Here is a 27,355-nt window from a genome sequence, read left to right on the forward strand (position 1 = left end):
AATGATCAGTAACATATTAATTCCAAATCCTGAACCTGTGGCTAAGGGGTGAATGGCTTCGGCTAACGATACTCACATCTGAATTTACTTGCACCATGAACGCAATTCCAACTACCTGCGTCGAGTTTTGATTTACGAACGAAGTTTGTCTCAAACAGCGCACGGTTGCAACGTATCATTAAAGCCGGAATATTTTCGCTACTGATTGGTTCTGATTGTTTGCTGTAGGAAAATTCTTTAATAAATACAATAAAATACATCAATCACTTAAAATATGTCCCAGGATCTCTGGTAAGTATTTTTTATTGTCATTTGAAATGTTGTAGCACCCTGAACATTTGCTGTAATTCTCAGTAGCTAGCTAGTCACTAGCATTAGCTCCGCTAGCTACATAAACGGAATAGAAATGTTACAGAACTGACGAGCTCGAGCTTTAATGAGGTCTGCGGTGTTGTTATCGTCATGTCTTCATCTCCGTAACTTAACGTCTAGCTTTATCTACCTTTATCTAGGACGTCTGGGCTGTGTACACCAGCTAGCCTAGCTAACGGTAGCCACCGTGCTAACCGTGCGTCACCTGACTCTCAAACAGACTCGCGCATTAGTGATGAGGTCGCGCGCGTGTTAAGTGTGTAGGCCAAAGGTCGCCCAGTTCAACCATGAACGCCTAACACGTTTGTAATGGGAAGCGTCTGTTGGTGGAGGTGGAGTTATATAATGGAGATGGAGATATAATATATAATGGAGATATAATATATATTGGAGTTATATAAGGGAGATATAATATATAATGGAGATATAATATATAATGGAGATATAACTGGAGATGAGGCATTATTTAAAGCTCTTTTCTTGCATGATTCAGTAGATCTTCATAGGCACATGGGTCAGTTTGTCAAACTCACCATAAACAGATTTAATGTGTAATCCAGGGACGCCCCCATCTCCTATGTGGGTGTGTATGTGTGCAAAGCACTCACTGTCAGTAGAGGCTAGAGTGACTAGTGTTGAGACTTAGTGTGATATAATACAGAGTAATATACCATGCAAAAATGTCCAGAACTGGATAAAAACTTCTTGTGTCATTAGGTTGCAGAATTACGATGCCACTTGCCGTCTGGCCCAGGAGATTGCAGAAAACATCCATGAGAGGAACAGACAGCAGAGGACGGGCGGTAACCCTGCCAAGGTGAGGCAGTTCTCCCCACACACATTGATGATGTGGGCAGAGGGTACAGCTGTTCATACGGATTGCTCACAATGTCTGTCAATGTCTGTTAATGTCTGTAACCTGTAACGGGCAGCTCAACATGACACTCAGAGCGTCCTTGCAGAAGATGAAGCAGAATGTGTCCATGCTGCGGGAGACCCTGATTCGAGCCTCATCACAGCGGCGCATGTATCCTTCCACAGAGCGCAGATAGTCAGATAGTGTGTTGCCATGCGACAGCCTGAAGGACTATGCTCAGGCATGTTTATACTGAATCACATGGACAGAGACATAAAGTAATATCATAAATCTTATCCTTGCTCAAAATCTTTTTAATGTACTGATGTTGTACATGAATTGGATCTTTACATTTTTATCCTGTTGCTTTTGAGCTTCCCTGATAGTGTGGCAGCTGTTGGTACTTCCTTGTATTGGCCTGTAGAGGGCAGTCTGTTGTAATAAATAGGATTTTTTACCCTTTTACACCTTATGAATCAGTAATGTCTGATTGTTAGATGAAGTTGAACCCGAGCTAACAGAAAAATCCAATATATAATCTGAAAGGTATTTTTCACATTTTGTTGAAAGTATGTTTATATTTGTCTTTATACTATTATGTATTGTACCGTAGCATTCTCTATTAATGGTCATAGTACCTTAACAAATGACCTACAGCACACAGTCAGAGGCAGACAGAAGACAGAGTCTGCTTGATGACCTGGTGACCAAAGAAAAACAACTGTGTGCCTCTTTTAACCGGAATGGTACAGATCTGGATCCCTCACGGTAAAACTGTCTAACAGACTAATCTGATTACAGTCGTCTACATACAGAAGGGATGACCTCGCCGTGCTCATTAGTTGAGAATATGCAGACCTCTTTGAACGTATGTAGTGTGCCCGTCACGACGGGGTACAGCCTGCTAATGCAGTGAGAACTGTCTCTCCTGAGTCTCTGTGGGAGGAGCCTGGTCCCAGCTGTCTCTCCTGAATCTCCATGGCGCTGTGCGCATGTGTGCAGGAGTGGGTGTGGGTCATCCGGAAAGGAAAGTATCGGCTACCGTAGAAACATCCTTGGCCGTGTTTTGCTATTCGACACGGATTAGGTTGTTCTGCAGGGTCTTGCTGATTTTAAAGCTTCTCTGGGTAGTAAATCATTAATGCTGAGTTTGGCTTTACCTGGAAGGCAGGTAAGTGGCTGTGGGCGTGGCCTGCTGGCTCTGCAGAGGCTGGTAAAGGCTTATAGGCTCAGTTGCTGCATTAGAAGACTTCAAGAAACGATTTTGTGGTTGTGGTCTCCGTCCGCGTGTGTGAGAGAGCGAGCGCACGTAAGTGTGTTACGTTTTCACTGATCTGGATCTCCCTGATGGGCAGGAGTGAGCCCAAGTTAACGGCGCCTAAATCATATAAGTTCGGACCATTTGATGGAGCTGTTTCTATGTTGGGAGCAGGCTTGGGGTGCGCGATATCAGGCTGCTGCATGTTGGGTAGCAGGGCCTTTGATCGGGGCCTGCTCTCACTGTGTGGTCTACATGGGTGTTTGGGGTGGGGGGGGTTAAGTCTTGCTTCACTAACCAAAGTTGTTCCACCTTTCCTGTTGGAATGAAGGGATTATCATATTTGCAAAACTTTTTTTTTTTTTTGGGTAGATTAGCCTCTAATAAGGCACCAAGTGACAAGGCTGCTGTATATGAAGCCCCTAACCCACCCCCCCACACACATACACAAACCGCGACCCTGTGCCCTGGCCGGCCCCCAACCTCCTCTCCTTTCAGTTTGATCATAATGCGCGGATGAATAATTGGTGGGCTGACTGGCTCCGGGGCGACGTGGCTGGGGGAGCGTGTGAGCTCAGCGGGGAATCGGATAAACTCTAATCCTCACACAGCGCATAGGGTGAGAGGAAGCGGCACTCCGGGGCGGAACCCGGTGGAGCGGGCGGTCCAAAACGACCCGGGCCGCAGTTCAAACAGAGACCCTTCCTCAGAGAGATGGTGGGAGGGATAAATGATGGGTAGAGAGAAAGACAGAAACAAAAGGGCTGGGGGATTTGTGCAGAGGTGTGAAATATGGAAAAGCTTGATGGGGGGGAGTGAAAGGAAGGAGGGAAGAAGAGCAGTATGAGGGAGACTGAGCTGGAGGTGCGAGTGACCCCTGTAGCCCGAGACAGTACCCAGCCTAGTGGCACTAACTGCAGGAGATGCCCCAGTCTCGCCGTGCAGCGGCCTGCGTCTAACGCAGGTGGTCAGGGCTGGGCGTGGCTCCAGGCGTGGGCCACGCCTGCTCTGCTCACCCTTGCACAGGCTGGCCACTCCCTTACGAGGCCGTCGGGAGCTGATGCAGCAGGAGGGGGGGCAGGGAAGACAGGCGAGTATCTACGCCGGCCCCGGACCTTTATCAAAACTCCACACGCTTTCAAAATTCCTCTCTGTATTTGGTCTATCTCTTTTTCAATCCCTCTTTCCTGTCTGTCCTTCTCTCCTTCTTTCTGAGAGCAGGCCCACATCTCCTCCTCCACCCAGACACCTTCTCCAGAACCAGCACCAGGCTGGACGTCTTTGGCAACGAGCTTTAGTGCGGAGAATGTTGAATGGTGTGGATGTTTATACTCAACGTTTGTCTGGACGTGTTCACACCGAACCCCATCTGAGCATGTTTAGGTTGAGCTCGGCGTGGACGTGTTAGCATTCAGCTCGGCGTGGACGTGTATTCCCGGGGTTTTGTCCCAGTTGGGGTTACGGAGCGGGAGGAAGACTGGGGAGAGGAGTTTTATGTAAAGTGGGCCCCAGCACAGCCATAAACACACGTGCCTTCTGATCTTAAACACTAAAAAAAAGTTGGATGTTATTTATGTTAAACATAACTGAAAATTTGTTCTGAAAGGCACATGAGTTTCCCAGATGTGTGTGTGTGTTTACACACACACACACACACACACAGTCAGGCCAGATAGTTTATTTACAGTTACAAAGTTAATGATGTGTGGCTGTCTTGGGAAGCATGTGTGTAAGTGGGTAAGATTGGTGAGTGACAGAGTGCATGTAATAACTGTTGCATTACATTATGTGTGTAGCGGTTTAAATGTTGTCAGGCGAGTGAGCGCACTGCTGACAGATTGACGTTACGGCGATCTCCTACGCCGCAGCTCGACCTTGATGACAGGTGGACCGGGGCGGGGGGCGGGGCCGGGGGTGGCGGCGAACCCCTGGCTGCTGAATGAACCGGAGGAGACGAGAGGACTGACGTTCGGAGAAATCAAAGAGCAGCAGCAGCGCATAATCCAAGGCAAGATGGGCAGAGAGACTCCGCCTACTGTGCTCCACCCTCTGCTGCACCGTGTGTGTTCTCACTCACTCAATCACACTTTTTTTGTTCTTTCATTCTTCCTTTCTCTCTCTCTCGTTCTCTCTCTCACTCTCTCTCTCCCTCCTTCTCTCTCTCTCTCTGTCTAGCCCAGGATGCAGGTCTGGACGCCCTGGCCGCTGTCATTGGCCAACAGAAGCGTATGGGTCAGGAGATTGGTAACGAGCTTGATGAGCAGAATGGTGAGTCAGCCAACCAGTCAGAAAGCTCTTCTGATGTTCAATAAAAGAAAAGCTTGCGGTTTGTTGTTGAGTGTTCGGTCAGCGTGCTTTGGCCTCTAAACCATGTCTGACTGATACGGGAGTCTGGCGGTTTTGACCGGGTTTCCCTCTGCCCTGCAGGTATACCTGCAGCATGCCCTAAAGGCTGCCCTGCACAGTCTGTCCTGGGACGACTTTAGCAATTATGCAACACTAGTAGAAGGTTGCAGCTCCTTAACTGGACATCTTTAGCCTTGTGTTAATAGTGGTGGTCCTGTGTGGGAACCATGGACTGAACCCAGAGCAAAAAAAGAAACATGATGGTGTCATGCAGGGTCTAGAACTGGCCTCGCTCCGGGATCGCTCTGGGCTAACATTCAAACCCAGCTGCTCTGAAACGATCCGTATGACAGTGGTTCTGTTCACTGAAACGTACTTCAGTTTGATCAGCCTCAGTGTTTCCTCTGAGAGAGATCTGGAACTGAAATCTCACACACACACACACACACACGCTCTCCTTCCAGGCCTGGTAAAGGTAGCTGTGCTATTTTAGTGTGCACTCACACAGGTGCACTGAGTTCTGGGAAGGCCGGATTCTTCCGTACTGAGATAACCGCACCCACAGCCGCTGCTGCTTTCAGTGACCCACGCTTGTCGTTAGCAGAGAAGAAGAGTATGTCTGAGACCTTTGACCCAGATGGTGGTGGGTGTACGGCCTTTGTCAATCTAGACTTATTTCCTTTGTGGCCAGGTTGAGGTCACAAGCTGATATCGATGAGCCCCTGCACACAGCGCTCCCATACACGAGCGAAACAACACCAGGAACGTATGCTAAAACACCAAACAGACTTGTGGACAGGAAGCTGGCGTCAAATTAGAAGACCCCCGTGTCATGACGTTGGCACTGAGAGGTTTTACACTCCCTGAATGACTGTGCCCGATCATAGAAGCGGGTTATTCACTCAGCGGGAGGTTGTGGAGTTTATAGCATTTCAAAAGTTGTGAATAGAAAATGGTCTGTCAGATTGATGATTGTGGGACCTAATGTGGGACCAGTTTGCTTGACCATAATCACATCTTTGACTGGGAAGCGTTAGCTGGGCTATGGGCTATAGCTACTTATCCTATCTGGGGTTTAGCTTCAAAGTTCTTAGAGGCTGCATTGATAAATGCCCTGTAGCTTAATGTTACACATGCCTTATAGACTACTTGTACATGCATGCCTGTAGGGTGCTTGTATATGCATGCCCTGTAGCGCACACACACACACACACACACACACACACACACAAACACACACACTCCCTATAAGCTGCTTGTATATGCATGCCCTGTAGCGCACACACACACACACACACAAACACACACACTCCCTATAAGCTGCTTGTATATGCATGTCCTGTAGCCTACGCCTGTTCAAGTTCAAGTTCAAGTTCGGTTTATTCGTCACATACATAGTCATACACAGTATAACGAGCAGTGAAATGGTGGAGAGTGCTCTGTCCAAACTGAGGAAGAGAAACAGGGGTGCATAGAGGAAAAAAAAAAAAAAAAATATATATATATATATATATATAAAAATATATATATATATATATATATATATATATATATATATATATATATATATATATATATATATATGCAGATAAATATATATATATATATATATATATATATATATATATATATATATATATATATATATATATATATATATATGCAGATAAATATATATATTCTATGTATGTACAAAAATATATTAACAATGTATGTACAATATATGTATATTATGATTATATACACAATGTACAATGTATATGGTTGGGTATATATGTACACAATCTACAGAATGTACAGATCCATTTTGTATAATACCATATCTACAGTTGTGTAACAGGGTAATTGAGTATAAATCTAAATCTATATATACAGATGTACAGATATACAAGATGTCGGTGAATACCGGGGCTAGCTGATCTGCGCAGGCTTTGAGGACCCTCCCGCAGATACCGTCTGGTCCCATCGCCTTCCTGGTATTCACCCTTTTAAACACTCTCCTCACGTCACTCTCCGTGATGATGAGAGGGCGCTGTTCTATGGTGGGCCCCGCGCATGTGCCATTGGCTGCGCCGTTAGCACTGGCGCCGTTAGCACTGGCGCCGTTAGCACTGGCGCCGTTAGCACTGGCGCCGTTAGCACTGGCGCCGTTAGCACTGGCGCCGTTAGCATTTGTGCTGCTAGATGTAGCCTCGAAGCGAGCGAAGAATGTATTCAGCTCGTTCGCCAGAGACTCATCCGCACTCATCAGTCCGGAGGGTGGGCTCCTGTAGTCCGTGATCGTCCGTAGTCCCTGCCACAGGGATCTAGAGCCACTCTGCTGGAACTGTGTCTCTAGTTTCTTCCCGTAGCGCCGCTTCGCCTCCCTCACCGCCCTGCGCACTCCGTATGCTGCGGACTTGTACTCGTCCATGTTCCCGCTGATGATCCCCGCATTGTAGGCAGCAGTGCGAGAGTTCAGAGCCTCGCGGATGGTTTTGTCCACGCAGGGCTTCTGGTTGGAAATGCCGTGTAGACCAATGCCTCATGTTGCAGTACCTTCTTACCCGTTGGAGATCTTTGCCACATAGAAGTTCTAGGCAGGTGGTTTATTTGAGGCTGTTAAACCAAGATATATTCCTTTATATGCCTTTGTGGAGAAAAGTAGGTATGGACGCCCCATTACAGCATTGGGCTGTACTCGGGTGGGGTTGTTTGGACAGATGTATTTGACCGTAAGCCGATTAAGATTCACGTTGGCAAGAAGCAAAGGCTACTGGCTCTTACCTTTTTAGGTAAGGGGCCTGGGAGGGAGGTCAGAGGTCAAAGGTGATGGAAGCTTTACTGTCCAGAGTGTCAGGTGTCATCTCTGAGCTTACAGTGTCTTACGCGAGGTACCTACTGCTACACATGGCATATGCACAAGGGCTTCTCTTAGTCCTGTTCGTACTGCAGTTACACCAGTTATGTAGTCAGGTGGCCTGCACGGTCCTGCACCTGTTCAGGCTGCACGTATGAGACAGTACAGGACACTCACTCAGGCATTGCAGGACTTTCTGTGCCGGGGAGCTGTAAGACGACAGAACGGAATCTTCGTGCCCTGTTTCGTCTCTTTCACTGTACCGTAGTGGATCTTGAGTCACTTGCATGCCGGGATGTGTATTTCCGAGAGCCTCCTGCCAGACTTCCCAGCAGCCCTGGTGGAACTGCTGGAACATGCGTCATTTGCATCAGTCTGAGCGCACCGCATAGATCACGGCACAAACGAGCCCTGAGTGCGTAACAAAAAAAAACTCTTGGTCTCTAATGTCAGCACAGCCCGGGTTTGCTGGTGTGGGGGCTTCTGGGGTTCCTGTTCGGGAAGACTGACATCATCGCGCATTACGAGAGGGAGGGTGGGGGAGCCCCTGAGCACACGACCCATAAAACAGCCCCATTTCTTGCAGGATAAACAGAGCTTGAGAAAAGCAGGTCACTCCAGGCTAGTGCCCGCATGGCTGGACAGCACCTGCTCACACACTCCACACACACTGATGCAAAAGGTGTCCAGTTTAACCCCTCTCCGTGGCTTCCTGTCGTGTGTGTGTGTGTGTGTGTGTGTGTGTGTGTGTGTGTGTGTGTGTGTGTGTGTGTGTGTGTGTGTGTGTGTGTGTGTGTGTGTGTGTGTGTGTGTGTGTGTGTGTGTGTGTGAACCACTTAAACCCCCCCCCCCCCTTCCCGGTGACCTTCGACCCACGACGCCTCTCTATCTCCAAACCCCGCAGCCCTCAGGCGTGCTCCCAGCACCCCCTGGAGATGCCGATTATGTCCGTGTTGTTTTATTAAGACTACACTGCTTTGCCAACACTCAAGTGACATCATTCGGTTCAGAAAGGAAACAAACCTTCATGTGGATTCGGACCTTCTGGTGAGAGAAGCCTTGGCATGCAGACGGAGATGGAAAAAAGGCATTAGTACAGCAGAGGAGTGGGAAAGGCCCTCACTTGGATCTTTAACAGATACGGGGCAGAGCAGAGGAGAGTGAGCTAAGAGAAGACCTGCTCGGACACCGTGAGCAGTGGGAGCATATCTTCCAGACTGATGAGTCTCTTCTTACAGCAACCAATGAGGCCTTCTTTACCCAAGAGAATGCCAGTCAGGAACCGCCCCATCCCACAAAACATCCTTGATTTCCGATGTGATTTCCAAATTGAAATCAGTTCATCAGTAAGCGATAGATATTGACGTATCAAATGTCAGATGACGTATCGTACAGTTTAGCCTGACCCCGCTGTGACCCCAGTGGAGGAGAGTTCGACCTGGCCTTTACAGTCATTCCCAACGGGACAAAACAGTTTGCCAAACCGGCCTTCTTTTCCTAACCGCATTACGCACTCCCGAGTCTGAGCGGACACGTGTCCGTGATTTGCGCAGAACTGGAGTATGACCTGGGTGTTCTCGAACGCCAGTGTAGCTTACAGCACGATGGAGAGAGTTGACCCTTGACATCATGTGACGTGTGAGGGGCTCATTTAAAAAAAAGAAAGAGAAACGGCCAGCTCACCGGTAGAGAGCAGAAGTCCTTCGTTGGCGTCTTGGCGTCCTAAAAGTGGGCCATCTCCATTGCCTCCATCTTTCTGCTTCCTGCTCTGAATCTTGTATGACCCGTATTGCCGCTAAAATGCGGGGCTAGACAGCAGAGGGCAGAGCCACAGAAAACTGAGCACGATGGCGACAATGTGGAGCGTAGCACCGCTGTCACGGCGGCCTTAGGGCTGGTATCTCTGATCACACCTGAGCCAGGTAACTGAGTGCTGCAGAAATTTGGAACAAAAAAAAAAAAAAAGAAAAGTCTTTACTGGGGTTATTTGAGATCTCTCTGGAACTGTGGGGCAACTGACAACTTGCTGGACAGGCACTGTTCTCAGATCAGCTGAAGTGGGATTGGTGGAGGTGGTCTGTAGCTGCGTTAGAGCTGGGCTCTGTGTTTATCTGCGAGTGTCTTTGTGGGAACTGGCTGTGAGGTTTTGCGTGATCAGACTTAAGCTGATGACAGAATGGCAAAATAACCAAGGCAGACTTCTCTCTCTCTCTCTTGCACCCTCTCTCTCACCATCTGGTGTCTATCCATTGTACTTCAGCACAGCTTGCCTATCTGCCCCTCTCTCTCTCTCTCTCCCCCCCTGTCTTATTCTTTCCACCTCCATCACTCCTCATCTTCTCTCTTTTTCATCACTCTCTCTCTCTTTCACCCTCTCACCCTGTTTCCCTGCTCCTAGGCGGAGCCTTCCTGCGCTGTAGCGTCGGCGTGGCGACTGCTGGTGTTCACTGCCTATCGGGAGGCAGTGTCATCACACACACACACACAAACGTTCTTTCCTGGCCCCTGTTCTGTTTACCAGTGTCCCATGCAAAACTTTGGATTAGACTGTCGGCCTCCTGCTCCCGATGGGAAGCCCACACATGCTGTTAACTGTCCATCCTCGGCATCTGGCCGCGGTGAATGCCCTGACCTGGTTGCCCGGGGGATGGAGGGGTGTGTTTTTTGGAGTGGGCGGCAGGGGGGATGCGATACGTTGCACATGTATTTCCATGTAAATGTTATGCGGCAGGTAGCGCACGACTCCTGGATTTTCTTTCTTTGGGTTGTTGGTTTTTTTTTTTATGGAGGCCTTAAAGTGTGTGTGGGATGGTTGCCCAGTGCACCGGACACACACATACACACACACTTGGGTGCACAGCACATCTGGAGAGAGGTGTGTGTGTGTGTGTGTGTGTGTGTGTGTGTGTGTGTGTGTGTGTGTGTGTGTGTGTGTGTGTGTGTGTGTGTGTGTGTGTGTGTGTGTGTGTGTGTGTGTGGAGGGGGGGGGGGGGGATGTTTGTGTGGATGTGGGTGTGTGTGTGATAGTTGTTAGCGGCGGCGTCCTGCTCCGAGCTCTGGCAGCACGAATTTCTCAGTGCCACAGAGCTTTCATGTGTAGTTCAGTAAACGTCGCGAGCAAGGGCAGTTCTTCTCGTCCCCATACGCAGCAAGACACAGCAAGATGTTGTGATAACCCACGGCTTTGCAGGTTTGGGTTCGGGGTCTGTGTCTCAGAGCTGTGGCTGTCTTGGAAAGGAAGCAGGGATTGTGATATTGTGCTTTCAGGCAGGTGCAGGCATATTATTGAGTGGAAGATGGTGTTAGACCCGGCGAGCAGAGATCAAACTCACAGTTTTTAACACCGTGCTGCCAGGAGGTCAGCACGGGCACATTTAGACTCATACTGCAGTGAAACCTTAATATAGTTTCATTATATGTAAACATTATGCTTCTTCATGCGAGATGAGACAAGACGAGATGAGACAGTAGAGGAGAGAGAGGTACTGAAAACAGGAGAGAAGTGGTGATCAAAAAAACAGACGTATAATGGTCTTGTATTTCATTTTTTGGTAGCACCTTATAAATGAGCTGCGAGCAGACTTACCGGTCCGACGGAGTCCGACAGGTGCTGTAGTGGCTTTGCTCGGTCTTCAGAGTCTAGACGTGTTCGAGGAGAGAAGAGGAATAGAGGAGGAGTAGAGGGGAGAGGAGAAGAGATTGGAGGAAAGGAGTAAAGGAGGAGGAGAGGGGAGAGAAAGGTAATCCAGCATATTCTGAGGAGTAAGTGCACATAACAGTAACAGCGGGTGTAGCTGAGCGTCTTTCTGTTGCACTGAAACGTTTGTTTGTTTGTTTGTTTGAGTTTGGAGCTCTTTGGAATAGCGCCATGTGGCCAGATTAAGCGTGCGTGAACTGAACCGGGTGCAGCAGAGTGTTTAGGTGCTCCACTGACCTGAGATCAGAGGCTGGCACACCATGGCGACCCCGCGGGGAAGCATACGTCATGCCCTGTCATCTCCTCTGCTTCCTTCTCCTCTCTCCTCCTCTCTCTCTCTCCTCTGCGTGGTCTCCCCAGCTCCTCTCGTCTCCTGATCGCATCCAGATGCTGCCCCCTCTGTGTCTCTCTCTCTCTCTAACAAGGGCTGGGGGTGGAGGGAGCTGAGGAGTATCTGTGCTCTGACCTCATCTCTGCTTGCCTTTCTCCCTGCTTTTTGATCACGGGCTACAAAACCAACCACAGACGTGGTATGCACGCGTAAGTCCCGGCGTGTGAACCCGGGGCTCCTCTAGCGCCCCCTCAGGACCGCTCCAGACGGAGCCCCTCTTAAACGAGGCAGACGCACCTTCTGGTGAGGGCTAATGCTTGCTGGCATGGCATGGGTTTCTGTGGTGGGGTTGAAATGTGGAGGTTAAGGGCTTAAAACCTGTTATATATGCGCGCGCACACATACACATACACACAGAGCCAGTGTTGTTTTAAGAATACCACTGACTAATCCTGCAGGTATGTGTGTGATGTGCCTGTAAATGTCTTGATGCAGGCCAGGAAGATTTCCCTGGAGTGTGGGCCTCCCCCGTGTGGGAGTGCTGGCCTCTCCCGTGAGGGAACAGCTGTTTAAATCGCCTCTTCTCCCTCCCCAGTTACTCACGTGCCAAAGCATTCTCTCCCGTTATGTGCCTGTGTCATTCCGGCATGGCGTTCCGGGCGAGCGGTACTGGGAGACCCTGCTATGTTTACATAGGGCCACTTGCTAACTTGCTAACTGTGTGGGCTGGACACGGGGGGAGCCCCAGGGCATTATGGGGTCACCAGAGTGGAAAACTTTATCCAGAATGGAGGCACTCTCTGCTCTGCCATAGCCTTCAGGAGGAAGTAGTGGTTCAAACAGTGGTGTGCGCGCACGCACTCAGACACACACAAACAGTGACTGTTTTGCTGCTGGATTAGGCATAATGATATTCCTAAATTAATCCAGGGAAAGTGTAAGCATAGTGTTGGCTGGTTGGTTGAAGAAGGCCGTGGTCCTCTGACGTTGCGGTGAAGAGTGTTGGGCAGAGTAGCATTGATGTAGACACACACGTTCTGTGGGGAAGAAACCAAATAGTCTTGTGCTGCATGGCGATCTCCTCCGCATGGAAAATGTAAAATGCACTTCTAACGCTTATTTATTTTATCTTTTTTTTTTTTTTTCGTGGAATGCAATTTATTTCATGAAATTTGTTTGAAATGTCTGCATTTTAATGAAATATAACATTTGAAAAGTGGTTCTAATAAAATAAATGAGGTCTGAGTTCTGTTGTGCATTATAGTACTGCAGTACAGTCATACACACACACACGTGCGCACGCACGCACGCACGCTCAACAGTTGGCCAGTCTTCATCTTTGAATGTAGTCACTTGATTGCTGCATGATTGAGTAGGTGGTGCTGTGGCAGGTTGTTGGAGGCCAGTTTGAGTGCGTGCGTAACAAACACACACACACACACGCGTGCGGAATGGATGGCGAGGTGTCTGCAATTTATCTGTGGTGATATGGGACTGGGTGCAGAGGGAGTGAGACAATGAGAGATGGCGTGAGTGAGAGAGAGCGAGTGAGTGCTCCCCAGCCGTGCCGACGGAGCTGGGACTCGTTCTCCACCCTCCTCCAGTAGCGACGCTCGGGGGCTGGGTGATGGAGGAGTGCCAATAGTCACACACCTCCGTCTGAACGGAACAGACGAACATGACCCGGCTCATTGCGTCACATAGATGTGGGCCGCTGGGTTTCCGTGTCATATCAGAATGAGGTTGTATGATGTAACCGCCCCCCCAACTGTCAGAATGGTTTGAGCCTGTGTGCTGTTGAATGACGCTCACTATAAAGCAGGTGATGAGCTATTTTCCCGTCCTTTCCGGACTCCCTTTCAGGGCGTTCGACAGGCACTCAGCGGTGTTGGCGCAGCCACTCAAAGCCGCCGTGCCCTCAAGCTGCGGAGTGCGCCACCCTGCGGAACCCGCCGGGCCACGCCCCACGTTGTGCCAGGATCGTTTAACCTGTGTGCTCCGTGTCTCTTTGCGATGGGACCTTTTGATCCGATTCAGAGAAGAGCTCTATTGTGTTAGGGCGCCGTCTTGATGTCCCGTCTGTCCCGGCAGCGCCAGACGGCGCGAGTCAAAGGCCACGACAAACAGCGAGAGGGCGAGGTTTCCGGAGAACGCTTGGCGTTAGCTCATTAACGGGGCGGCGCTGTGGTCCACCCGCCCTCGGCCACCTCCCCCGCTGCAGGGTTTCACCATACAGATTTAACGGAAACCAGGCGAAGCACAACTTTGTGGGCGTGTTTTTTTTTTTCCCCGTGCGAGGCTGAGGAGGGAGGGAGTAGGAGGCTATGGTGAAGAGGTGTGGCCTCTTGTTTGGCTCACGCGGCATCGAGGCCAGGTGCTTTTGGACCGCTTCCTTATTGAACCTTTCATCTAAATGCCCAGGTGCATTTTGCTCATGATGGGTGAACTTAACTGTGTGTGTGTGTGTGTGTGTGTGTGTGAGAGAGAGAGAGAGAGAGAGAGAGGGAGAGACGCCCTTGCGTTTGCTGTTGCAGGCCGCGTGCTTCAGCTCCGTGATTGTGTGATTTAGGGAAGAGTGATGAGGCCTGCATGCTCTGAGTGCTGGATCAGCTGTAGCCACCAGGGGGCAGCAGTGGCGATAGCTGGCAGTGTGCTGCTCTGGGGGGGCAGAGAAGCTCTAGACATGAGGAGAGTGTTATTTAGTGTGTGGACTATTTGGAGGTGTGTGTGTGAGAACATGTTCTCACACACACAGAGAGTAGTGTCTTGCTGTAGATACAGATACGGCCTCATACGGGGGGTATCTTACAGTGGGGGAAGGCTTAAGTTAGGGTGGGGCTTTTTTGTTACTGCATATTTTGAGTCAAAGTCCTCACAAATACAGCAAAACACCACTGTGTGTGTGTGTGTGTGTGTGTGCGAGAGTGAGAGCTCTCATAATGAAACACACGTCAGCTGTTAAATAACAGCTTATGGTGGTGATGCTTCTCAGTGCTTGGTCTTATTTCTCGGTTATGTTACCCAGCTGATAAGGTCATGGGCAATCACGGAGGGGCCCCCTTAACGGGGCGCGTGTCCCCTGCAGTAACCATGATGACAGGCCTGGCAACTCCCAGCACACAGAAATGAGACACAAATGCGCACACACATCGAATGTTGAGGTTCAGCAGGTGTGTGTGTGTGTGTGTGTGTGTGTGTGTGTGTGTGTGTGTGTGTGTGTGTGTGTGTGTGTGTGAGAGAAATTTTATTTTTAATCACTACCCAGTGCTTTCAAAGGGTTTGGATTAGGGTTAGGCTGGGTGTTGTTGGGGTTTGTGGGGGTTAGTGTGGGTTAGTGTGGCTGTTGGGGTTAATGTGAGTGTTGAGATTAGCGTGGGTTAGTGTGGATGTTGGGATTAGTGTGGGTTAGTGTGGTTGTTGAGAGTTGTTCCCCTGCTCCAACACACCTGGGCCGTTCACACGGGGATTGATGGACAGGACCGGATGGTAGCAGTTGGACCAGGGCTGTTCATATCTGAGCAGCGCAGTGACGGGTGCTGACAGAGCAGGGTGATGTCATAAACCAGGCGCTTTGCCGACCTGCTGCCCCCTCCTGGTGATGGGCGGGTCTGCCGCACGCCCAGCGCCCCTGTCCCGCTTAGGCCCGCTGGGGGCAAACCCCATCCACCGTGGCGTGTCGACGGCCCACGGGCGCGTGTGCACGCTTGTACACTCCCCGGTCTAGTAGACAGGTGCGGATATCCACTGCTCTTCTGAATAACAGAAAAATAGTTTTCTTTTATATGACGTTTTATGAGTTTTCCGATCACGGCTAAGAGCGTAGCCAGTACCCCTCACGCTATCCACGGGTTGAAATCTGGAGCGCATGTTTTTGGAAACAGTCACAGAGCGTGTTGTTTTACTAGGTGGAACATGAAGGTTTTTCTTAATGTATTCAAGACAGAAAGTAATGGGAAGTGAAAGGTGTCCTTCGTTAACCAGACACAACTCGGCTTTTGTTTTGTGTTTGAATCGCTCTCGCGTTGAGTCCAACACGATGTCTCACATCAGTTCCCGAGACATCTTGGTTTTTACTCCAGACTCGCAGATTTATGGCGTGCTGTTTGACAGTGCTTTAATTTAGCAAGAAGATGATTCCAGCATGAACGTTTGATTTCACCATACTTACCTGAGCTGCGGTAATTGCAGGCTGTCACCTACGCACGCTGGAACTTTGTCAGAGCCAACACACTTGATCCAAGACCTGCTGTCTGATTGGTCACGCAGACCTATCATTGTTTATTCGTGACTTGCGCCCTTTGACCTTGGCTCCAGTAAATCACTGGCAAGACAGCTGATGACTGTAGCCAAGCCGACACCCAGCATGCCGTGTGGCGAGGAGCATGACGTGAGATGCATCTGGGAGTTGTCTCTGAAGTTGCACCTTTTAAGAGGGAAGCTGCTCCGCTGAGCTGCGCTAAATCACTCCGAGAGCTGAGTTTGTCTCCCGTGGGCCCTGGCTGGCCTCGCTACATGTGTGTTCTTCAGAAATACGCATGCTGGCTCCCTTACTCTCCAAGTGTCTCAGGCTTTCTCCATTTCTTCTCTCTCTGATCCATTTGAGCCATGTCTGAGATGTCATCCCTTACTCACTCCTGACGTGATGTTCGTCTTCACGGCTGTGTTGTCTTCCCACTGCCTCAGAGGGTTTGGCGCGTCTCTGGTCACTGTCCAGTACCACCGGAAGCTTTATCCCGTGTCCCCTGAACTGGGTCACTCAGGAAGACTCGCCCTTGCAGACAGATAAATGCCCTCAAGGTGCCAAACGTTGATTTCGAGCAGTCAGGCCCGAGTTCTGGATGTCAAAGGAGGTCTCAGATTCCAGGAGGTCTCGGATTCACCCGAAAGAAGCTCCTAGCTGGGTCCAGCAGCTGACGAGGAAAGCCAAGATCTGGGGAAGAAAAAGTCAAAGCGCTGGACATCCAGAAGTCGTGTCTCCTTTCATCCCGTTTTGAATGGAAACTTGGAGCTTGGCCATGCTTGTCATCTCTTTGTCTCTTGCTTCATGGTTGAGATGCTTCGACCAGGCGTCCGTTTGGAGTCCATGCCTCCCTGCGTTTCCGTCACTCCTGGACGCTCTTGTCCTAAACGTTTCAAAATGGCCCCTTACTCCTGATGCAGAGACACGTTCCAGGCCTTGGCGCTCACATGCTGTGGTACCTCTGTGGGCTCTGTGTTTGTCTCCTGGAGACCCCTCCAGAGCTTTCTTTCAGCTCGGTTCCTGTCGACATCTAGCTGACGCAGTCCAGCCGGATCGTAACAAGTGGGGTAGGTGTGGTGGATCTAGAGCTAAGCCCCACAGGGCGCTGGCTCTCTGGGCGGGGCGTAGCAGCCCTCAGCTATAGCGGGTGAATCCGCCTGGGGACGTGTGGGGACGTGTGGCTTGTTTTGCAGTTCTCCAGCTCAGAGGTGTTTGTGTGAGTTTGACAGAAGCGCTGAAATAATAACAAACATCCCTCCTCTCTCTGCAGGCGTGAGTGTGTATGTGTGCATGTATGTGTGCGTGTATGTGTGCGTGTATGTGTGCGTGTGTGTGTGCGTGTGTGTGTGCGTGTGTGTGTGTGTGCGTGTGTGTGTGCGTGTGCGTGTGCGTGTGTGTGTGCGTGTGTGTGCGTGTGTGTGTGTGTGTGCGTGTGTGTGTGTGTGTGTGTGCGTGTGCGTGTGCGTGTGCGTGTGCGTGTGCGTGTGCGTGTGCGTGTGCGTGTGCGTGTGTGTGTGTGTGTGTGTGGTTTTGGCTGGAGCCCATCGGGCCTCTTATGGTGTAATGTGCGTTTATAAACTGGTAAACCCGCACTGCAAAGCCTCTCTCACTAATCCACACTTTGGGAGTGATTGTTTAGAGACAGTGCCAGAGCCAACGCGGCAAGACCCGGGCAGAGCGGTAGAAACACCCCACAACCCCAGAATGTCCTACATACAGTAATGGAGTTATTTCATCAGAGCGCCTCATTCTATGAGCCATGGGAAGTTCCAGTAAGCTTGTGTATCTGAGTGTGTGTGCCTGCGTGCGTGTGTGTGCGCTGGCACAGGTTGCTGGCTAGTTAGTCCTGGGGGGGTTGGCAATTGCTCAGTGTCGCCCCCAAGAGAAGAAATTGCAAAATGTATTACACACACACACACACACACACACACACACACACATCCAACACAGTTTACATTTGGACACTTTAGTGCTCCACCCACAGAATGTAAGATATTGTCATCTTCTGAAAAATGAACAAATCTCCAAAGCGGATGGCCCAGGTGACTCAGATGTCTGACGCCAGTGCTGCTGTACTGAACAGTTTGAGGGCTGTCGGTCACCCTGGCCTTCCCCCTGCTCTTCTCAAGGGCTTATGAGTGACGCCTGCCTCTCAGTGGTTAATGTCTCCACTCAGGAGAGCTACCTTTCTCTCTCACCCCTGACCTGAGGCCCCCGTGTGTACCAGCTCGAGTGGCATAGTGTGTTTTACGCTCAATGTGTTGCGAGCCTCCAAACACACACTCTTTCCAGCGTCTCCCCATCTGTGGGCCAGCCGTGGTACTGGCGATGATGGCTGTAGTGCAGGTGGAAAGGGGGGCGTGATTTGTTAGGGTGATGTATTTTGCGTGACAGCAGGTATATAAGTAATAGTTTTAATGTAGAAAATAACTACTTCTCTTAAGTCTATATATGTGTGTGTGTGTGTGTGTGTGTGTGTGTGTGTGTGTGTGTGTGTGTGTGTGTGTTTGTGTGTGTGTGTGTGTGGACCCAACTAGCTGCATCATGTCGGGGTGCACCTGGCCTTGCCTCACTGTCACTGGAGGAGCAGATAGAAACAGGGCGGGGCTTTTTGGGAGGCAGGGAGTGATTGTGTCATCAGATTGATGATGTAGAATTACAGCTGTGTGTTAAAGGGTCTGTACTGTACGTACTCACCAACAGAGCTGTGTGTTATGGAGCCGGGATGCAGCACATACAGTGGAACGTGTGAGTGTGTGTGTGTGTGTGCTCTTATTAAAGACACCCTGTGGAAGTAACACGAGGGCTGAAGTGCTTTTGCACATTGCCTGCTGCTTTATTCTGACAGTCCCCGCCACCATCCCCCACATTCTTACTGTGCTTTATTGCTTTCCTAACTGCTGAGACCCTGAAACAATGACAGAAGGATGCGTAGTGCATCTGAGGAACAGGTCAGCAGTTTCCAGCCTTGAGGGGTCCCACGCTGGATAAACGCCACACCGCTGGCAGCCTCCCCTCTTACAGCTCAACTCTTACGCTGCTTCCTGCTTTTGTTTCCTCCCCAGAGGTCATTGACGACATCACTCAGCTGGTGGACAAAACGGACGGCCGGATCCGCAACGAGACACAAAGGGTCAAACTAGTGGAGACCAAATCGGCTTCCTGTGGTAAGTTTGTGGGCGTGGCCTGCATGAGCCCCGCCCCTGTTTTAAACCACTTCTCACTCCCATCTTGATCAAACGAGTCCAGGACAGAAGCATCACGGAATCCAGCTAAAATCCAAACTCGACCCTAATGCAGCCCTAATGCTTCCTTTTGTCTGCGGCGTGGAAGCTGACCGCCTCAGATCACAGATCCTCGTAACTCACGGCTGCTGTCTAGAGCACGTGTCTTACTTCCTCTCGCAAGCTGCTTTTACATTAGCGCGATCAGGGATGACATCATAACTAAGCCCCTCCCTCTCCAGCCGCTGGGTCCGAGGCTCTGTGACAGCGGCCCGTGCGTCAGAGCCGCTCTGCCCCTCCTCCCTGGGCGTGGCCAGAGGTGGCGGAGGCCCAGCGCCGTTCGGGTGGATTTGTGGAGGTGATGTGTGTTCTGATGTTCGTTCTCTCTCTCTCTCTCTCTCTCTCTCTCTCTCTCTCTGCTTATGAGCATTTCATTTCCAATCCATATGTGGAGTTATGGCTCAACTTGTGCTGTCCTACTGAACACCTGTGGCCCTGTAAGTGCGTCTGTTTGGAGGGTAAATGCAGGGACCGCATTTCCTGAGTGCTGGACCCTCACAGTGGGTTTGTGCGTCTGGATTGTAGGCACCATTATTTGTAGGCACCATGATTTGTCAATGAAATCACTTCAAAGGAAGCCATACCGGTCAGAATGAGTCTCTGATCCGATCCAGCTCTGTATTTGTAATGGGAGTGATCTGTGTGGTTTGGGAGTCGGTGGGGGGGGGGGGGGTATTGGTGTTGGAGCTGGAGTTGTGTTCCAGAACCCTGGCTAACTGCCCTCAGCGGGTGGAGGGCCCTGTTTGCCTACCAAACTCCATAGTGCATCACCAGGGAGATGAAGGTGTAGTTGTGTTGAGAGAGGACAGCTAACTTCATCCGTAATTCCGCCCTCTCGGCCCCGTGGCTCGGGTAGGGGTGTGGCGGGGGAGGGGTTGTTTGCTGATCCCAGATGGATGAACAAAGTTTCTCCCTCCCTCTCTGTCCGAGTGTTGCGTCTCTAGCTTTTAACACCTCTCCGTCCCCGTGTGTTCTGTGTGGGAGGGATGGGGGTGGGGGGAGGACAGATGAATGGAAACATTCCTCCTTTTCGCCTGTATGCCACCTCTTGTTTCTCCTGCTCTTTCAGCTGCCACTCGCTGCCTCTCCTCAACCTCCACGCACCTTGACTTTGTTTGACACCTGTCTTTGTCTCGTGGAAAGAAAGAATTAAAAATATAACATGCCAGAAACTGTTTTGCGGTTCTCTTTCGCTTTTTCTACTGCGCGCACACACACACATACACACACACACACACACACACACACACACACACACACACACAGAGTTCATGCCTTTCTCCTGCTTATTTTCCACTGCTTTTTTTGCTGATGTTTTTAATGTGTGATCAGGGTTACATGATCCTGCTCCACACAGCTCCAGTGGACGTCCTCTGGTGTCCTCCCCAGGCAGGAGGCGGGCGGCCTTCTTCGCCTGACCGACGGGCCAGGACTCACGGCTCGGGAGGTGGAATGCGTCCTGTGTGGGTACCTCTGCCTTGTCCTGGGGGGGGGGTCCGGCAGTTGACCAGCAGCCGTGAGCCCCAGATAGATGGCAGACAGCCAGGTGTTTTGCAGGAGACGAGGACCTGAGACTGGCACCATCCTTCCTTAATCATCTCAGTAAGAATGCAGCGTAGTACTGAAATAACTCTGCTGGGCTGGGGTTGGTCCCAGAGTGCTGTCTGGATCACATCACAACGCTGGCCCTCGGTCTCCCACTCCGGGAAGACGCCTTCCCAGGTTTTACTGGATGTGAGTTTTTCACGGTTTCACGGCCCTGTTTCTTTTTGGTGGTGGGGATTTATCTTTGTCCCTCATGTGCTTTGTCTAGTAAAGAGTTTCACCCGTAACTTTTACCGACTCTGCCAGGCCCTGTGCGCCCTCCGTTCTCCTCTGATGACCTATCTCTTCTTGGCGGGAGCTTGCACCATTTTTCCACCCAATCTATCCCATTTTCCGGAGGTGGGAATTCTGCTCTCCTGCCTCTGCCTGAACACCCCCCCCCCCCCGCCCCCCGGCAGTGGCATCTCACCCCCCGAGCTTTGCAGGATTTGGCGGCAGTGATGACTGGGTCCCTATTTCGCGCCGACACGCCAACGGAGCCCCAGCCAACACGAGTCCAGTGATTAGAGCGACGTAAAGCAGGGGTTGGGAGAGTTACCGCGCACCAGCCTGGCCAGAGCGAAGAAGGGAGCACTCATGCCAAGCCTCTGGCGTCTGATTGCTGGAGATAAGAAGGTTTTGAAGCGAGATGCGGTGGTTTGATGACAGAAAGGTGTGGGCATTTTGAAAATGGACACAGCAGACTGGTAATGGTGGTGTCCTGTGTGAGGAGGATTTTGCATGTATCCTTACGCAAATCATTTGATGGCATCAACAACTTTATAAGCAAAGGGTTTGTGGATCGCTGCTGGATAGTTCACAAACGTGATGCAGTTACACACAGTAAATCAGAATGCCTGTGAACTGTGCGTGTGACTCACAGGAGATGAGGCATCCTTCTATCATTCTATTCACACCTTCCAGGAATTTCAGAGAGGAGTTCCCCCCCACCACCACCCTCGTGTGGATGTGAAACAGCTGCAGACAGCGAGCGACGCCAAGCTTCTTTTACCCATTCTGACCAGCAGCTCGCTAAATGAGAGGCAGATGCTTAGCAGAAAACGCTTTCCCATTGTCGTGCACGCGCTGGAGTTTTGTTCCCGAGATGTGGACCGTTAGACCGGAGCTTTCCTGAGAGCACTCGTTTGACCCCGGCATTCCTTCGTCCGCTCTGACAGGACTCTGAGGAAAGTGAAAGGATTTCTTTATCTCCGCTTGCGATAAATAGAGCTGTGTCACTGACGCCTGGCACAATAGAGTGATGCTAATTCAGGATCAGAATTTACTCAAACACAAATAAGGCACAATAATATGCACAGATATTGCATAATAGAAGTTGGAGAACAGAATATCCATGTTGGAATTTGCTCTGAAGTTCAATGCGGTGGTCTCTTTCTCGTCTGGAGTAATCGGTTCAACTTGCTGCTTTGAAATGTTAAAACCGCTTTGATCTGCACTTGAAGGATCAGACCTCCTCTGTTGAGTGGTTGTAATGCAGGATACCCTGACGCTAAAGGGCAAAGCTCGTCTCCGTGACGGGCACGGCCGCTGGGGTACTTACCCACAAGCCCTGCAGATCACATTATGGACTCTGACGGGCTTTTGTGATGAGCTGCGCACCGAAGTGCTGCCAAGGAAAGTCTGGGGAATTACTACACAGCCATGTGGATTCACACTGTGTGTGTGTGTGTGTGTGTGGGTGTGTGTGTGTGTGGGTGGGTGTGTGCGTGTGTGTGTGTTTTAAACAGGTATGCTGGTAGTGATCGTGCTCCTGCTTATAGCCATCGTGGTGGTGGCCTCTTGGCCTACCTAATAAAGTGCCCCGCGTGTCCTGCCCGAACGCTGAGCACAGGTGCTACAGCTCCGAGGGAGAAGGGGTGAGACACCTCCCACCCCCCCCCGTTCTGTTCTATAACTTCTGGATGGTACTGCTGTGCTGTCTTTTTAAAAATAAACATTAAGCCAAGAAGTGAACTTGCATTTAAAAACACAAGAATATCATGCACCTGTAATTTCTGCCTGTTTTTTCCTTAATGTCTTGGGAAAACATTGTTATGTTTGAGAAACAGAACTGTTTGGAATATCACGTTTGTCCCCCCCATATGAAACGCATGAGTGGGGGAGCAGTGACTTCAGCAGGGATGTGGGGAACCTTGCGCCCCACTAACCGCGCGCCCCTCCGGCCGCTGTCGGCATGTCTCGTCAGGCCTCCTCTACTGTAGTCGTGTTTTGCACTTTCATGTATCTGAAGTTGTTGTATTATGTTATCAGAAGGATTCCAGCTAACTGTCGTTACAGGAGAATCAGCTGGAGTGTTAGTTGACTCTTCTGATCACTGGACTTTATGGTTACTCAACTCTAATAAATGTGTTTTCATCAGCTTCCTCTGATCTTTGATATATAACTAAATTAATGGTGTGTCCCTACGATCAGGAGCTGTTAATTTTTAACTGGCTGTTTTTTGTTTTTTTTCTTTTGTTTGTAAAAAATTTAATTGTTTACAATTGGGAAACAATTGATTAAAAAAAATAAAAGAAATGTGAAAAGAAATTAAATTTTGATCATTTAAAGGAGATCATTCAGATTAATTTATGAAGTCGATAGTAGTGACATAGAAGGATTTTATTAAACTGAGTGCTGAACTGAGCTGGGACCAGATCACTGTTCAGTAGTTCCTCTTCCTCTCTGGTTTTTAATCACAACCATCTAAACAACCACAAACAAACAAAAAATAAAAAATAAAAAAAGACATTAACAAAATCCACAATGTCTTGTCATTAAATATTTTCATATATAATAACCATAATATATTAGTATGCGGATTTATATTTGCCACAGCTAAATTTACAATTTCATAGTAGGAACCAAAAGCAGTGTTCTGTTTGGACAGGTCTGATAGTCACGTCAAATACGGTATCCATGTTTTCACTGCTTAAGATAAAAAAAATTAAAAAGTAAGAAGAAAAAAACGTAAATTTACATCATAACGATATTGTATAGTAACAAAAACTGGGCAGATTGATTTATACTGACATATAGTGCCAAAAATGGATACATTTACAAAGTGGTATCTATGAACATTATTATGTAGAAACTAACGTGAAACTGTGTCATGTGTGTAACTACATGTATGTCATCTATGATTCAATCAACACAATCTGCAAGTAAGTGAGCAGGACGCAGACGTACAGACGATGAACACTGAGCACTGAACCGTTCACGCAGTTTCACTCATCAGGAGTAAACACGTCAGGGTGGTTTACTTTCCATCCCGTAGCACGCGCGTGTGTGTGTGTGTGCTCGCTGCCGGAGCTGATGCACTCTGGGATCTGTGGTTGATTCCCCTACGATAAAAAAAGCAATTGGGCTCAGTATCATTTTTTTCTCTTTTCTTTTTCACAGTTATACTGAGAATTTTTTTATTTAAATTTTTTTTTCTCAAGCTATATATATGAGCTGCATGGGGGTCAGTGGCCTCATAAGACACTGAGGTGTTTTTGTTGGGGGGTATTTTTTTGTTAGTTTTTTTTACACCTCTTACTACAAATTCTTACTAGTACATTAACTGACATTAAAGAAAATATTTCTTTCTAAATACTGTTTCACACAAAATCCTACCTGGGCACATACTGCTGTGACTGCCAAACTCTTTCGCATTCAGAAAAGGCCATTTTATGTTGGTCTTGTGTTTCCTCTACTTTAGCTGAAGGGTTTGTCTTTGTGTCTGGGCTGCACAGACCTGGGTGAACCTCAGCATTACACACAAACACAGCGTGGTGTTCAACGGTTTCATTGAAAGACAAAAGTAGAATTCGTTGTGCATGGTAGTAATCTGAGGTTTCTGTCATTTGATGTTTTTAAATGCTAAAACTAATACACACACTCTTTTTGTGTATGCATCCTTGCTTAGAAGCTGGGCAGACAAAATGAAATATAATTTTATCATTACATACGTTTGGTAACTACTTAAATAGCTAATGAAAATACACTAAATTGTATTTTCTCCTTGTTTAACTAATACAGACTAAATAAAATTCTGAATGTCCCACCATATGTGTTGATAACGCTGGAGTGTGGACCATAGACTTGTCCTGAAACATGATTTAACACCTGTTTGAAGAATTATTTACTGGAAAGGACACATTGTTAGCAAATGAGTATTAACTGTTTTATTTGTGTGTGTCATGATCTACTGTTTAAAAATGTGAACGATGGAATAAATTCAAAATGAAGAAGACTTAAATACTTGCACTGAAAATGTAAATCTCTGCTTTTATGGTTTTCTGCATTAATGAAAAAGTTCATTTTTATTTTCTTTTTTAGATTTTTTTTGTAAGTGGCCTTGTGTGTAAGATAATCAAACCACTATGTTTTTGTATTATATAGCAGCACCAGCTTTCAGATCTCTGTGGAATTATTAGTCATATAATGAACATGCATGTTCTACACTGTTGTCCACACTTAACATGAGTCATGTTAATAGTGTTAATATCTGCCAGCAAAACCTTTGCGTTCAGGTCTGTTGTCAAATGACGCGTACTTTAAGCATTAAATCCCAAATCCATGTTACAATTTGTGTATTTGCCTAAAAACAGAACATCTAAGAAGCACGTTTTGGAAAGAAATCACCACAGATACACGTACTGGAAAAATCTGGGAAAATGTGCCTTGTTTACTTTTAAGCAATGACTCCTCTTTTGTCTAATAAAGTCCAAATATCCAGAGAAATGGGTGATATCGTAACAAACAAAAAAGGCTTAAGAGTAGATAAAAAATAAAATGTCCTTGTGTTTTTATGGAGTGCCTTCAGAGCCTTTTTTGGCAGTCTGTGCATTTTAATTCTGAATGAATATATATTTATATGAATATGAACTCGGTGCAAACTTGCCAAATCCAGATAAACAGACCTTGATGGAAATTAATAAGAAATAAAAACGGCAAGGTAAGCTCCTTCACAACAGTTTTCGTTTAAAGAGAAAACGTTCTCTTCATCCCTCCATTCCGGAGAGCAACGCTCCGTATCAGTCTTGTCTCAGCCCCTTCCCTCTTTCTTCTTGGCTCCTGGATTCCTCCATCCAGGTTGCAATGGCAGACTTTTCCGCCCTCCTGTTCCCTATGCCTTTTTGCATTTGCCTTTCTTCTCGCGCTGCTGGAACTTCCGGAGTCGCCGGGCCCACGTGTCTCGCCACTGGATCACCAGGCTGGCCTTGTCTGCCACCATCCCGCCCTGGCCAGGCGAGTCCTCGTCGTTACCCAGGAGAAGGTACTTCTTGCCAGTTTTGATCTTGGGACACTTGCAGCCTATGTCCTTGGCCCTCACCCACAGCAGCTGGTCTCCGCGGCGGATGCGGTTCTCGCCTTGCTTGTAGACGGAGATGATGTTGACGGTGAATTTCCACCATTCTCCAGCCTTATCCGACTTGAGGATGTGGACCTGGACAGCTGGGAGGTTCAGAGACATGGAAAAGAGATGTCGGATGATGGAATTCAGTTTTATTTATAGAGCTTTTTATGATGGATATCACAAGGCAGCTTTACAGTAACCCAGGTCTGGACCCCAAGGGCAATGGGGGTTAGGAAAACTCCCTGAAATGGCACGAAGATGAAACCATGACAAGAGTTGAATTAGTGGGATTTTATTAAATCAGAGATGACTAGCAGCTAGTGGGACATTTGATATTTGATTAGAGCTAATGAACTTCATCAAACTGTGACCGGTGTGTCTTTCACACACGGGTAAATAAAAGGGCTTTATCTGACCCATCCATTTGCTTCCCATCTTGTTAAAGATCAGATATTCGCAGTTGCTGCTGCACTGAGACTGTTCAAATGCATTGAAACAAGCACTATGTTTTCCTATTGTGTACTATAGTGTACAACAGGCTGCAGCAATGGGAAGTTGCTTAAATGTCTCCTAAATGACTAAATCATTTGACTAAAGAGTCAGGAACATAGGAGACTGCAGTTTCTACTAAGGAATGCCCAATATGAGGATACGTTATTTATATAGGGTACAGACGAGAGGTGGGTGTGTCATCAACAAGGATGACCCTTAACCTCTCATTGGATGAGATTTCTGGCCGTATCTGTGTTGTTCTTAGCAGGGCCTCAGAGAGGCGCCTCAGAGCGCGCCTTCAGCTAACTGCTCTCATCCAAGAAAGTGGCCAGTTTCTCTTTATCAGCGACATTTGTGTAGACACAGTCGAAAAAACTTGGGAGATGAAGTGAGGCGTTCCTCACAAAAGGCCAGACAGAAAACAGGGCAATCAGAGGCACCGTGAACCCGTAACTAAAACTTTACACTGGAGTTGATCAAACTGCATACGTTTATGCATCACTTTGTTAGGATTTCCTCTGGCTCCGCATGTTAGCGCAGCATTACTGTATTCCCGCCCCGCCCTTCGCCGCAGCGCTAACGGAGAGGTCACAGCTGTGTCCCGGCTCGCTGTGCTGCAGCTATGGGAACGTGCCGACCAATCGCAGGAACCTTAGGTGCCTGCATCCTGAAGCTCCTCGCCCAGCACGGTGGTGTCCCCTCGCGCTGTTAG

At 48.7% G+C, this 27,355-nt stretch overlaps 2 protein-coding genes across 5 annotated transcripts in view; one reads left to right on the forward strand and one right to left on the reverse strand.

The window, feature by feature from the left end:
- The first annotated feature begins 161 nt into the window (after positions 1 to 161).
- stx8 (syntaxin 8) lies at positions 162 to 25,603 on the forward strand. Of its 2 annotated transcripts, XR_003411440.2 has the most exons (9): positions 162 to 291; positions 1,090 to 1,189; positions 1,305 to 1,399; positions 1,886 to 1,996; positions 4,355 to 4,494; positions 4,662 to 4,754; positions 19,005 to 19,106; positions 19,406 to 19,521; positions 22,556 to 25,603. XR_003411440.2 is itself a non-coding variant. In XM_027021941.2 (8 exons), exons 1-8 carry the CDS (start codon positions 275 to 277, stop codon positions 22,618 to 22,620), a joined length of 723 nt encoding a protein of 240 aa, XP_026877742.1. In that variant the 5' UTR covers positions 162 to 274; the 3' UTR covers positions 22,621 to 25,603. The 2 variants fall into 2 exon arrangements, 1 of the variants encoding a protein (XP_026877742.1); XM_027021941.2 differs by lacking the exon at positions 19,406 to 19,521.
- ntn1a (netrin 1a) overlaps positions 25,452 to 27,355 on the reverse strand; it is a 47,938-nt gene continuing 46,034 nt past the window's right edge. For all 3 annotated transcript variants that reach the window (XM_027021940.2, XM_027021938.2, XM_027021937.2), the window contains exon 7: positions 25,452 to 26,249. In XM_027021940.2, coding sequence (XP_026877741.1) covers positions 25,921 to 26,249 — 329 coding nt within the window. In that variant the 3' untranslated portion in view covers positions 25,452 to 25,920. The remainder of the gene's footprint in view (positions 26,250 to 27,355) is intronic.

This window comes from Electrophorus electricus, chromosome 1, assembly GCF_013358815.1.
Source record: "Electrophorus electricus isolate fEleEle1 chromosome 1, fEleEle1.pri, whole genome shotgun sequence".
NCBI classification, from domain to species: domain Eukaryota; kingdom Metazoa; phylum Chordata; class Actinopteri; order Gymnotiformes; family Gymnotidae; genus Electrophorus; species Electrophorus electricus.